The sequence below is a fragment of the Manis pentadactyla genome, chromosome 2 (assembly GCF_030020395.1).
Source record: "Manis pentadactyla isolate mManPen7 chromosome 2, mManPen7.hap1, whole genome shotgun sequence".
In the NCBI taxonomy this organism is placed as follows: Eukaryota; Metazoa; Chordata; class Mammalia; order Pholidota; family Manidae; genus Manis; species Manis pentadactyla.
Window position 1 is genome coordinate 233,631,965 of NC_080020.1, and position 14,315 is coordinate 233,646,279.

Consider the following 14,315-nt stretch of genomic DNA (forward strand, 5'->3'; position numbering starts at 1 on the left):
GGACACCTGTGCACAGGGTCCTATTTGAGGTGGCTACCCACACATCACACTGGCTTATAAGGCTCAGAGGTCGCTGGGCCTGGAGCACACCATGGATACTCGAAGCCCGTGCTGGGGCTGAGGCATGTGCTGGGGCTGAGGCATGTGCTCTGGCAGGGCCTAGAGGAGCCACCCCTACCTACCTGCATGAACTCGGGGAAGGAAGGGGATGGTTTCCTAGCAGAGCCTGGGGCCTTTCCGCTGCCTGGAGCACAGAACCTGCTGTGGCCCTGAGCACCCCACTGGGGGGAAGTGTTAGTGGTTTGCCCTTGGGAATGGGGACCTTGGGGCACAAATACCGGTTTGCTGGGGAACCTGGAACCCTGTTTCCAATTGGTGCAGCTTGTCTGGTGGGAGCCATGCAGCCCCCACCACCCCCACCATGTGGGCAGACAGACCCCCAGTCACTCACCTGGCCTGCTGCCTCCACGGCCTCCTGCCGGGTTCCAGGGAGGAGCCCCTCAGCCCCAAGGCCACACTGGCAGGGAACCTTCCAGGTGAAGGGATTCAAATGCTGTTACAGGTTTATTCTCTCCGTGAAGGTCAATGCTCTAAGGCCTTGGTGTGCACGGCCCAGCTGCCTCGCCTCTTATGTTCTCATGCGTCATTAACTTGTAGTTCAACAAATGCGTTGAGACTGTGTCTCTGGTAGGTGCTGTGTGTGTGTGCACAGCACACGTGTACATCGCAGTCTCTAAAGTGTATCAGACCTTAAAATGCACCGGAAGAGCAGGGCATTTAAAGGACTCTTGCTAGTTCTTTAGTAAAGTGAGTCAAATTTCAGGTTCTTCAGGTGTTTCAAAAGCAGGGCTGACTGCTGGGAGGAGGAATGTGGCCCCAAAATGTGCCGCTTTGGCACGCGGGTTATTCTGGAGCTGAAGGCAGTCGATACCCAGCACTTTCAAGAACCTTCGCCCGTCCCTTAACTACCTGAGGGAACTTAGGGGGCCCGGCTCAGGGCTCTTACCAGGGACTGTCCCCGAGTGACCCAGCGACACGGCAGGTCGGACATCTCACTTGTCTTCCGGTCCCGTGAGGCCTCCTCCTCCTCTTTGAAGCCCCAGGCCCCTAATCCCATTCCTTATCTCAGGACGGCAGGTAAGCCTCAGTTTTCCAGTTTGTCCTTGGGTGTCACGTTCTTATGGGGCCCCAACTCCTGTAATTTGGTGTTTGGACCTAGGAATCTGAAGCACTTCCTCCCCTCCAGCCAGCAAGTCCGCGACCTGGCCGGCCACTGCTCCCCAAGGCTGCAGCGGGTGAGCCCCGGGGGCCCACAGGGCCGGGTCTGGGGAAACGCGAGGGTGAGCTTCCTTTTATGAATTGAGAGCAGCAGAAAGCTCTGCGGAGCCGGTTCCTGGGGCAGACCGGAAGGGACCTGAGACGGGGACTCCCGGTGTTCACTGGTCTGTTTGCCTCTGTTCTGTCTACTGCATCATTTGTCCTGAGGAGGGAGACCACGCAGGGGGGACGTGCGCCGAGGCCCACAGGCTGCTGTTCAGCTGGCCTCACAGACTGAGTTCATCCTTCCCACCAGACTGGCATCTGTGCGGACGAGGTTTGCCGTGGGTGAACGTGCGCAGGGGGTCAAGGCTGCTGCTGCTGCGGGCACCTGGGAAGCCTGAGCCCCAGGACTGGTGGGCGTGGCTGACCGCCGAGACCTGTGAGAGCGCTGGCCGCCTCACCCGAATCTAGGGTAAGCTGGTCACTGGACGGGTTTGAGTGCTGCCAGGTGCCCTGCCAGCCTTAGGAAAGCTGGAGAGCAAGGAGGTCCCTGCAAGCCGCCACCCAGTCCCCGCCCTGAGGCATGTGCCCCCTGGGCGTTAGTTCGGCTCTGAGACATCCCCGCTTGGCTGAAGCTGCCAGTGTGCACGTAAGAAAGCCCGGGCAGGGCGCCATTCCAGCGCCTGCGGCCGTCACAGGTCAGCGGGGCAAGGCCGGAGGCGTCTCTCGTCGTCCCGGGAGACGGGAGCCGCCATTTGTATCACACCAGCCTTTACCGCCTCTGCTTTTCTGGACGACTTTTGGGGTGAGCACCCTGGATCTCACGAGGGCTGCGTTTCCTGCTCTCTTTTGTTCATGGTTAAGCCCTAAAAGGCTTATGGGTGTGAATCCAGTTGAGACCAGTAAGATTCTATTTGTCAAAGGCCAGACAATAGACCCTTTGAATTGGCTATATTTGAGAGAAAAAATTTTTTTAGAGAGTTCTCATTCTAAACTATTTATTGTCTCATTGGTACCTTCGGAAAGACCCAGTTAAAAAGTAGCTACAAAGAGGTACCATGGGTCGCCCTAGGGGGGCCCGGAACAAAATCAAAGAACAGAAACTCAACTCTACATCCGACATAAGTTCCCTTCTGAAAAATCCAGAGTTAAACACACTACTTCACCTCTTTCTGGCAAACCTGCTTATTTTATGTCTAAGAACTATGGTGCTGGAAACTGTACATATCTACAGAAATGGTAAAAATCTTACTAAGCTTGTTTTGTGTCCTGAGAACTTTGCTTGGTAACTGTCAGGTTTGGGCCCCAGAATATGGCAGGACAGAAATGAGGGTCAAACTCCACTTGCGGCTAAGGTCCGTCCTACCAGCTGTCTGCCCCTGGCGGAGTCACAACAGCTGTTCTGAGGACGGTTCCAGTTAGAAAAGACTCACTTAAGAAGTATGCTTCCAGATCAAACAGAATTGGGCTGCCTGATTTAACTGGTGTGCAGAAGCCTCCGAAGGTCCAGACAGCTTTACCAAAAGATTTGTTGTAAGAGGCTAATGAAAAAGATGTGAGAGTACTAAAACCACAGACTGCCAGACCGACTTAACTCCAGCACTGCCTCCCCTGCCCTGAGTCCCCAGTCCAGGGAGCCCGTCCCAGCCGCCTTCCTCTCCAAAAAGGCTGCGGAACTGCCCCCTTTTAAAGTAAGACCACGGGAGGCCACAGGGATCCTCTCCAGGTATTTTTCACTCCTGGATCGAAGGCTGAACTAAGGGCTATAACCAGAGATTTCCCTGAGCCCGGAGGGTCCTCCAAAGATTTTGTAAATGGATTAATTCCCAAGACTAGTTGAGCGGGTGAAATGACAGAAAGATAGGAGGCCACAGGTCTGAGTCTGTGACCACGGCTGACACCCAGAGCCCGAGAGGATTGTTTTCAGGCCTTCTCTAAGCTAAATAAAACTACCCAGAGGGAAAGAGGCAAGTTGCAGATAATTTAGTTGGATGGGTGGGTCAGCCTCTTGTCCAGGCTGCAATCCAGTTCTCCTGGGAACTGGAAACAACTATCTTTGTCCTGAAAACCTCTACAAAACCAGAAATTGGCTCTAGAAGCAAGTCAAATACTACCCGTCTTTACCAATCCCCAGACTTACTGACTCATCTCAGAATGCTTACAGATATTTAACTCTAAAAGACCAATTAGGATACTGGGAACAGGACTGTTCTGTACTAAGAAAAAAAAAAATTGAAATAGTGATCACTCTAGATTTCTGCTAATAGGCAAGCATGCCTCCAAAAACCCCTTGGAGGAACTTGGACACTTTCTCTGTGCCTTTGTGGATAGATTTTCTATGCCCATCTTCTCTAGGTTCTAAGAGGCATTCGTTGAAACACAAAACTTAGGGAGAAGTTTCTCCTTAGGAGGGGGCAGGGAAGAGAGGAAGTATTTGGAAATTGGGCAAATGAGGGATCACCAATGTTAGTAACTGCAAGGTCCTGTTGCCATCTCTGTGCCCACGTGCATCTGGTGCATATGTGTGCTGCATGCTGTTGGATATGTGCATTTTTGTAGCTCTGGATGCTGCTGCTAAAATTAATTTGTACAAGAACTGTTTAACTGGTTTAAAAACAAACAAGCACTTATATGAATTAAAGAAACATAACTAACCCAGTGCTTTTTAAGTTCATGTGATCTAAGATTCTTCTTTAGTAAAAGCTAGTTTAAGGTTGTTAATTAAAATAGGCTTGTCTTTAGAGTTACCAGCATTAACTACAATACTTTTATTCCACCTGTTTATTATCAAGTAAGCTCATGTTATCTCTTATAGAATTTGTCTGCAAGAAAGGCAACTTAGGATGATGGTTAGCTGTTTTAATGTCTCATGAAATTTTCATGAGTAATGTTAACATAATTGTTAAGAACAAGTACATTAGTTCTAAGTAGGGAAAAGTTTTTAGGCATCCTTTTGAAATATTTTCCGCAAATCTTTTAGTAACCTGGAACCCTAAAGTTTTGCTAAGTTAAATGAGTTAAATTCATTTAATTATCCAGATAATTTCCAAATAGGAAAAAATTTGGAACATTAACATTATTGAACATAATAAACAGAGGAACTAGAAGATATTTGGGTCCACTACTAAACATGTTTTTGTGCCACATCAAAAAATTTGTACCTAGAAATTACATAATGGACTCACCAGTTTGTCTGAGGAACACTGTGACAGGTCACAATGGCTGCCTTCTTAGCTTTCACTAGAAATTAAGGGTTTCTAAGCGTTAAGTGTTATGTGACTACTAGAAATAAACATCTCTAAAAAGGAAAGGAGGGTATGTGTTTCCGTAAAAGAAGGTATGAAGAATGGGGATGCATTTTGTTGAGGAAAAAATTGTCGGTTTGTGGAAAAGGCATCTTTAGAAAGAACTTTTAATGTGTGATCAAACTGGATAATATTAGAATTAACTTAAGTGACTTTAATATCAGAAGGAAGCTCGTACAAAATTAGAATTGGCTTTTTCTCTTACAAGGACAAAGTTGTCTTAGACTTTGTCGTTTTTTGATAACAAATTGTGTTAAGTTTCTTGACCCTTTAAGTAATTTGTCTGGAAAACAAAAATTCTGTGTTTTATTAGGTCTTTTACTGGTTTTGTTCACAACTATGCAACCTTCTGTATTTGCCTTTAAAATCTTTTGTTACTTTGGTTAGTTGTGTCTCATAATAATGTGATTCTACTTAAAGTGTCCAAACCTTCGGATATTTTTGACAAATTCCCCACAATCAAATTCTGAATTGACCTCAAACCAATTTTGGGCATTTCCAGAGGGCCCTGAACATCTCCAAGATTTGCTCTCGCTCCTTATAAAAGGAGAGCTGTTACACTAATCGGCTTACTTGGAATGTTAATGGGAAGCACCGTGGAGTGGCCATAAGCCTTCCTGGCCCGTTGTTGCAGAGTCATGAAGGCCACGTGACTGCTGCCGCCGTGAGCTGGAGACAGGCATCCGAGGCTCCTCACCCCCTTCCCGTCCTTACAGTGTGGGTTCTGCCTGCCTTCCCTATCCCCAAGGATGCAGCCTTGAGACAGATGTGGTGCTGAGACTGCCTGGATGGCACATGTGACTGAGCCCAGTTAAGACTTCCGGAAAGCCTTCTAAGATCTCATGGGTGGGTACAGAGATCTCATCTTGCAGCCACCCAAGACCAGCCTCATACGTAAGGTCTCTTGCTTATTAAACCTGTCACCTACCCATCTGGAGTGGCCTGCCTCTCTCTCTGTCTCTCCCTGACCTCTGCCTATGGGGGTAGGTTCCACATCACACCTGTAAGCTCCTGAGGAGCTTACAGACCAACAATTGTGTGGGTAAATATTACTAATGGAAGTGGCTCAACCAACTGTCTGACAGTCCTGGATCTGTGTCCTGGGATAATGGTACCAGTCCTAACTCCAGCTGTTACCTTGACATTAGGTATCACAGAAGTACACACATTGCTTTCATTCCCTTACAGTGAACTCACAGATCTGGAGCAATGGGCATTCTCAGCCCCCATCATTCAGTTACTCTGATGCTTTGTGAAAGTGCCTCACCTTCAAGAGATTCAAGGAAAGACTGACAAGAGTACGTGTCCGATGACTTTACGATGACACGGATGAGCTGGGCAGGAATTTCCAGAACCAGAGACAGCTGGATCCAGGCAGGACAAGCACTGACTACACAGAACTGAATGAGCTGAGGACAACCATCAGTTTTTATGACTTTGGTTGGAAACACTAGTGGTTCTCTCATGTTTTGTTTTTCCAGATTTAAGGAAGCCTTTTTCTCTTCAGGCTGTCAACTGTTGGTAACATACAGCTTTGTGAACAAAGATAAAACAATTACTTTTTCTCCCTTCCTGATCCCTCCAGAATCTGGAAACTTAGTATATTATTTCCATGCACTATAATCACTTGCGTAAGTTTAATAAGAATCCATTCTCCTTGTAAGGGGTCATGACTGGAAACATCGCTTATATCCAAGGCTTTGACCAGAATGTCCTCTTAGAGGGAGGGCTGCCTAAGCTCAGATGACCAGACAGCTCTGAGGAACTAAGGGTGACTCTGTAAGCCAGTGAAGTCCTGGAAAAATCATCCTGGCACCTTGCTCACAGGGTCCCTGGCAGCCTCACCAGATGGGGAAGGAGGTCACTTCCTGGCAGGCTCAAGAACCTCAGAATATTACGGGGACCTGGAGAAAGAAGAATTCACCCAAATCTACAGGTATTGAAGGCAAAGTCTGATGGCAAGTCCTTGGTGTGACTTACCCCTGAGAGGCTTTTAAAAAGTTCAATCTGAGATTCTTACAGAAAGGTCTAGAAAAGCAGACTTAACAAGAGCCTTTAGGGTCAGCCACTATGCTGCACTTATGTGAACAGTCAGCCGAAGTCCACTGAGACCGGACTTGGTCTGCAGACGAGATGGCCTTGCCGTGGCCATCCCTGGTGAGAATGGAGGTGACTGGAGGGAGAAGACTTGTTTCAGGAAGCCCCTCCACACACGTCGGAGCCCAGTGCTGTCTTTGCCTTTGTCTCCTACATGGTCTTCCTAGCTTAGACCCTGGATTCTTCTAGTTTCCTCTCATTTAGGCCACAACTCTCCCAACTGACAGCCCTGGTTTTCTCCTGCCCTCCGCTTGGTATCACTGAGGATTAAAGTTGCCTGTCCCCTGAGGCCATGTATGCCAAAGCTGGGCGACTGGGTATCACCCCCAGAGAGATCACAACAGTGCGGGTGGGGCGTCTTCAAGCCCACTGCCGTGTGGGCCACTAGGACAGCTCACCAGGGACGTTCTTCGTGCTGCAAACCAGGGTGCTCTGTCTGCACGCCACTGCCACAGTCACCCAGCTGAAGATGCTGCAAGCCGGACATCAAGAACTCCCCGTGACGGGCTGCCTCCAGAAGTCAACCTGGTATCACAACCTGATCCCGTCTTTAACCTTTCTTTTGTTTCCAGAGAACTACCTCTTACCTGACTGCTGACTTTGGAAGCCTGCCTGCACCCCCACCTCCTGAAATGAGACACTGTTTAGCTGAACTGCTTCTGGACTGAGACTTAGTGGGGAGTTTCAGAGGTGGGACTGAGGGGAGAGTACGTGACCCCGAAACATGCCACCGTGCCTTCAGCTCGCACTGATCCATGTACTGGGTTCAGGCAGAGTTGATAAAGACCTTTCCCTCTTTGAACTACCTAGAGATCTACACAGAGGGCTGGTCAAGAGAATGAGCTATTACTAGAGGTGACTTTTATCTGATGACCCATTTCTGTGGAAGAGCAAACATCTAATTACTGAGCAACTGCTCTTCTTACTGTTCCAAGTCCTCCCCTTTAAAGCCATAGGCTCCTAACCCCATGCCTTAGCTCAGGATGGCAGACAAGCCTCTATTTCCCACCTTGTTTTCCTGGGGCCCTGTATGTATGCAATTAATTTGTTTTTCTTCTATTAATCTGTATTATGTCAATTGATTAGTAGACCAGCCAAAGAACTTAGAAATTTAGAGGAAAACATTTCCTCCCCTGCACTGTGTACACATTGGGGCAGATGCCCTGATGTAGAGGCAGGGAAGAACATAAACACACATGCATTTGGCTCGAGCCGGTCTCGCCTGCCTGCTTGTCTGCTCTGAGGGCTCTGCCTCGCCTTCCCTGTACCAGGAGGCCCTCCGTTCCGCTCCCAGGAGAGACGGGGCAACCTCCCGCCCAGCACCTGGCTTGTCCAAGGTGTGCGGCATAGGCCGACAAAGAGCTAGATGAGCAAAACTGATGCACTTACTTTTAGGGTTTGTGACGGGAACATGAGAGGAAGATGAATGGCAGTCTGTGTTGTACTTCTCTTCCACTATTTATAAAGCCTCTAGAACATTCAGGCCTAGACTGAGAATGGTTTATATACATTTTTCAGCTTTTCTCTGAGGATATTCAGGGTAATATATGAAGCAGGTCAGCTTCCAGGAATGAACAAAAGGGCCCCTTTGTGTCCTACAGATTTTCTCTGCCGAGCCCTTCCTGTGGCGCGTTTCCCGTCTTCACAGGCGGAGGCAGAGCTGCAGGGGAGTGTGCTGCTCGGAGTTCAACGAGCTGCTACAGCCTTGGCCGTGGTCCCCGATGTGGATGGCCCCATCCCAGACACCAGTGAAAAGGGTTTAGGGGAACCTTCAGCCACACTGACCCGTGAGCTCCAACATGCACCACTGACAAAGATCCTGGTGGTTCCGGAACCACCTGGCGAGTGACCTAGGCCAGCTTGAGGCACTGTGTGTTGAAGCTGTCCCCTTCCTTGACGGCGACCGCCTCGAGCAGGGACTGCTTTTTCTGCGTGCTGCGGGAGGACTCCAGCTCGTACATGGTGGTCAGGTTGAAGAGCACGCTCTCATGCAGGGGCTGCCTGGGGTCCTGCTGGACCATGGCCTCCAGCTGCCGGAGGGAGTCCTTGAGTTTGCCCAGGTAGAGCAGACACACCGCCGAATTGTTGTTGGCCTAGGGAAGAGGGACACGCATGGCGTGGGGCACAGCGGCCTCCCGGGGGGAGTACGTGGGGTACTGTGTGGGGGGGGTGCGCAGGCCCTGCTCGGTGCCTTCCCCCTCTGCACTGCCTGGTGCCCATGTGCTGGGAGGGGCTGCAGACGGACCTTACGTCTGCTGTCTTACCACTGCATTTGTCGGCTCAATCCTTAAGATTTCTGTGAAGAATCTGTGGGCTTCTGCGAAGTTATTCTGACCAAGGTGAAGGAAAGCTCTGGAACATGAGCAACATGCCAAGCAGTCACAGTCTGAAAGGTGCCAGCAAAGCCGAGGGCGCCCCTCAGCCTAGACAGGCACGCTATGAGCAGCTGGTGTTCACGCCTTCCAGAGGGGCTGCCCCTTCACACTGAACCAGGCACACTTCCTGGCATATTAACTCAAGCTTTATTTAGATATCTGTTATTAGACATCGTAGCTTCACCTAACTTGATTTCCTGCTATAAAACGGGTACCTGCTGTATTCTGTTGTGGTGCGAGCTTTACACTGTGCACACGCTTCATCGTACACCCCCCCCCACAGCACACCTCCTGTCCTGTAGATACTGTCTCATTCATAAAGCCAGCCACCCAACCCCAGAACACAGGAAGTGAGATGTCTGGTGCACTAGAATGGTAAACACTGCTGCAAATTCATATTGAAAATGGGAGCAATATAAGCAGCACTGTGAAAAACAAGATGGAAAAACCTTAAAATCAGTTTTTTTTGACTAAAAGATGAATGGAACTCATACACTTCTGTGCTTCCTGGGTCTGTGGTCATTCACCTTCAGTTCTGAGAGACACAGGGCAGGAGGCGGCACAGAGTGTCTCCAGGGCTTTGCTGCTATGGGGCATTTAAACTCTTCAGAAATCTGGGACAGTGTATATTCAGTTTTAAAATACATACCTGTTCATTAAAACCATGATTTTACCCTGCAGTCCATCCAATTTTTGTGTTACTTTCTCCACGTCTTGAAAATACTTCTCAGCTGTTTTTATGTCTCCAATCTGCTTTGACAAAATTATTTAGTCAGTCTGAATGAAAAAATAAATATTAAATCTACAGTCACATCTACAGTTCCCTAATATTGGGTCGGGATAGAGGACATTTATGTATCAGGCAGGGGCAACCTCTGTATTTTTTGTAAAAAAGCAGGGGCTTAGGGTATAGTGGTGGAATGTCAGTATCTGTATGTCAGAAACTAACAACACACGTGCCTTATTAATGAGCCCCACAGTTTTCAATTTGTACCTTTGCAAGGAATCCTGGCACAGCTTAAGTAAAATAAAAGAATGACAGAAAAACTAAAACATTTAAGTTACGACAAATGGCAAGCCTCAAATAAATTTTTTTTGGTTGTGAGAGGTAAAATGATAGGGGACTATCAAATTTACAGATTTCAAAGTAACACTTTGACTCAGTTATACAGAATAATTTTACAAAAAACCCACACCCTCGCTGATCAAGTGGGTAAGGACCCCTCAGCTCTCTACTGCTATGAGGCTGGGCATCTGGAGAGGGGGCTGAGCAGAGCAGAGCTGACGAGACCATCGCTGGGAACCATGGCTGGGGGCTGTGTGAAGGGAGGTCCAGGTCTCCTTTTACTTCAGAAGCATAAGGAAGAAATCAAAGGTCTAAGCCTTATTAATAGAAATGTATGAAAAATGAAAAATCTGTTAAAATCTTCACAAAGGGTCAGGTAAAAACCAATAGTTGCCTGAAGAAATAACTCTGGAATGGAGCTCTACGCTATAGTAACTGCTGAAATCCTACAAAATACTGTCCTTAGTCCACATGGAAATTTCATTATAAAACTGGATTTGTGCTACTGGCAGTCTGACCAGTAGAGGAGAGTGGGCACGGCAGGCACCACGTGCACGAGGCACCCTCTCGCTGGCCCAGACCCTGACTTGCCGGGGGCCTGCAGTTGCTCTGTCCCACACCACCTCTCCAGGAGGCTGGGGCTCCGTGTCCGGGACCCACTGCAGGGGCCTGGTGCTCTTCCCAGTACCCTGAGGAAGCAGGCTTGGTGTTCGGTGGCAAAGACGACACTGGCTAAATGGCCACTGCTGAGTAATCAGAGTCCCTCACCTGTGCTAAGTCTCATGTTTCCTGCCAGCACCCATGGTACAGGCAGCTGAGGTCAGAGCTTCAAGACAACCCTCCGACCCTTCCCAGTCACTGACAATACCCCCAGGAAAAAATACCTCACTACGAGGAAGAAAGACAAAAGGAAGCACACAGACGGGATGCGGAGAGAAGACGACGCACTCGTGTGCTGCCTCCCCACTGGCACTGGAGCCTTGAGGTGCCTCCACGGACTGCCCACCAGGGGACTAAATGCAGCCAGTCACTGCAGCCTCAACACCGTGTCCTCAGCTTCAGCGTTGGGGTCTCCTACATGTCACTTTATCCCACTTAAGACGATGTGTTAAAGGCACTCTAGCCAGTAATAAAGGCTTCTCAATCCCTCACATGAGTTGGGAACTGTGCCAAGCAGTCATCTAGCTACTGATAATTCGTGCCTCTCTCATGTTACAGAAGTATCATGCTTCAGTGGCATCATGACTAAGTTACCACCTTCATCTTCTAGATGGAATAAAGAGGCTAGAGAGGTCAGGCGGTGTTCTCAGGTCGTCCAGCTAACATACACCCTGGGGCTCACACCCAGGTCCATCCAAGGCCCAGACCATGCACTGGCCCTCTGCCCTAGAAGGCCTCATAGGGCCTCTATGGGATTTGCACTGGAACTACATTCTGGCAGAAGATAACTGAGAAGTCTTGGACTATGCTTTGCCACCCACTGATTTTCCTGGGGATTAGAAAGTTTACACCTTCATAATTATTAAAATGTAAATAGGACCTCTAATACTACTGAATTTCTAAGAGAGCAGCTTTAAAAAATATAAAAGGCAATTAAAAGTATTGCAGAATATCTAGTAAGTAAGCAAATAAAACACATAAATAAACCCAAACTAGCTATTTGAAGACAACAATGCATAAGTGGATGGACTAATCAAGAAAAAGTATATGTAAACAGAATCATAAATGTAAAAGGAGAAATGACTACAGGTAGAAAGGAAATCGAAACAGCTATGACAGAGGACTGTATTCACAGAACACTGTGCAAACATAGGAGAAAATGAGGACCAAACCAGACCTCCTAGGCCACTGACCTGCCAAAACGGATCCCAGAAGCACAGGGAAACCTCGGCAATGGACAACAAAGCAGAGGAACAATAAATCACGACAAACCACCAGCATCCCCGCCACAAGTCCCAGGGTTTGGCATGGGCATTTCTTAGGTGAATCATTCAAACCTCTGAGGAACAGGAATTCCAAAATATCTAATATTTTCCAGAGAACAAAGAGGGAAGCCTCTATCTTATTTTTATGAAGACAGACAGAAAACAGGTACCAAATGCTTTGAGAAGAGCGTGTGCACACAGACCGATCTTGCAAGTGCAGGGACTGAGGAAACGGGCCTGAGCCCCAGCACCTCTTGGGTCTGCCCTCGGCAGCCACAAGCTCTGTGCATCTTTCTGCGTAAGTGAGAAAGCCTACGCCACCTGACTGCCTCTCCTTCCCGGAGCAGAGCTGGGCTACGTTGGGCAGGGTCGGGGAGCATTCCCCCCAACCTGCAGCAACCTGCAGGGTCTGCTCAGGCCCGGGAGCCTGGCACTCACTTCCCGTCTGTCCTGCTGGACTCACACCAGCCACAATTCCCAGTTCCTTCAGCTGCTTCTCCTTGACCACACACCCTTCACCGTCTCAGCTGCGCCAAAACCATTACAGATTGTCAACAGCCATGTTAAATGCTCTCCAGACCAAACGTCCACGTTCTGCAGTTGCTGGACGATGAGGGCATCTCCCTGTCCGGTGGCAGGTCATGTGAGCACACCCAGGGCCAGCAGAGCCACGCTACAGCCACGTGAGGTTGCTACTGGATTTGTAATCACCTAAAAATCCCACTTCTTTTCACATTTGCTATCGATGGACTTGAGTTAGAACATAGGTCTGAAATTCTACAGAAAAACCATTAGTCCCAAATTTTATACGTGCTTGTATATAAACCATTTTCATACTTAAAAAACCATCAGACAAATGGGTATGTTCCAAACGGGCAAAGCCACAGACTGACGTACGAAGAACACAAGCCACCTACTGCTCGGTGGCCTAGTCTGCTTGTCTTCTCCTCCTGGGGGTGCCGCTCCCTCCAGGTTCCCTGCTGAGTGTCCTGAGCGTGGACACCCCAGGACTGACCCCTCGGCCCCTGCTCTCTCCGCAGAGCTTCAGGCCCTGCGGGGCGCGAGGGGCTGAACATACGAGGACCACGGTGGAGGCCTCCCTGAGCCGTCCAGGCTCCGCTTCGCCAGACCCAGCGTTCCTGGACGCGCGCAGTCATCCTCCCCGGGGCCCCAGCAGGGACACAGTTAGGCGACGGGGCATCGCTTTCTCCTTCCATCCACACTGCCCCGGTGCGCAGACCTTCCCGCAGCCCGTGCCCTGCTGCGGTGACGGCCCCTCCTGCTGGGCAGCCGTCAGGTCCGACTCCTGGCTGGGGCACGGAGGAGCCACAGGCTGCTCAGCTCGGTCAGCTCCAAGTCAGTCCTCTGCCCACACTTGGTCCTGGACTTCATGTCGGCACAAGGCTACTTTCCAGGTATGAGGGATGAGCCCCCAAGACCCACCTGTCTGTTTCCTACTCTTGACTTTCCAAGATAGAAAAACCACAGCCCAAAGGAGACCCTGAGGGTCGGAATCAATGTCGGACTATAGAACCTGTGAATGGAGGAAGAAACTGGTGCTTGTATATTCAAAGATCTGGTTATTCTGCTCTTAATTTAGATGGAGAGACTCCCCAGAATCCGCGTATCCCCAGTCTCGCTGGCAGCACATTTCCTTGGCAGAAGTGGAAATCCCTGTTCCAGCCGATGCTCTTCCACTCACCAGCTGTGCGCCTCACCTCCAAGGAAGCTCTGCAGGACCGAATCACGGACTGTAAGGAGCAGAACCAGGCCCTGGGTTTTAAATCCATGCTGTCACCCGGGCGGGGGCACTGGCAGCAGGCAGGGCACGTGGGTGAAGGATAATCAGGCCCAGGAGACTAGGCAGAGGGGAGAGAGGGACACGCAGCCAGGCCCTGCACCTCAAGCCACTCTACTGTGTGTTCGAACCTCTACACCTGTGATGGGAACACTGCACAGACCAACAGATGGACCCTTCCCTCAGTAGCCAGAGTTATGATGAACTCCTTGGAAAGAATGAGGACAGCTATTCCAAAGTGAAATAGGTTTGAGATACTAAAATTGCAGGTCTGTTATGAGGAGACGGGTGTGGCAGTTTGAGGGAGGCACCACGTGGCACCCTGTGGATGTCTGGTTTTGAGGTCCAGCAACTGTTGACAGGACACATAGGTGGGTCTATTTTAAATTCATAAATTTTAGAAATAACTTAAAAATGGAATTCAATGCAGAATTTGAAACACACAGAGAAAGGGTAATGCCAGTATTCTAAACCCGCCGTGCCATGTCA

At 49.3% G+C, this 14,315-nt stretch overlaps 1 protein-coding gene across 2 annotated transcripts in view; it reads right to left on the bottom strand.

The window, feature by feature from the left end:
• Positions 1–8,101: 8,101 nt before the first annotated feature.
• TRAPPC12 (trafficking protein particle complex subunit 12) overlaps positions 8,102–14,315 on the bottom strand; it is a 75,902-nt gene continuing 69,688 nt past the window's right edge. The window contains exons 10-12 of one of the 2 annotated variants that reach the window (XM_036881639.2): positions 9,687–9,787; positions 8,927–9,014; positions 8,102–8,755 (exon numbers count right to left, since the gene is read on the bottom strand). In XM_036881639.2, coding sequence (XP_036737534.2) covers positions 8,513–8,755; positions 8,927–9,014; positions 9,687–9,787 — 432 coding nt within the window. In that variant the 3' untranslated portion in view covers positions 8,102–8,512. Of the gene's footprint in view, positions 8,756–8,926; positions 9,015–9,686; positions 9,788–14,315 lie in introns of those variants that run through there. The other variant, XR_005023993.2, reaches the window with a different exon arrangement.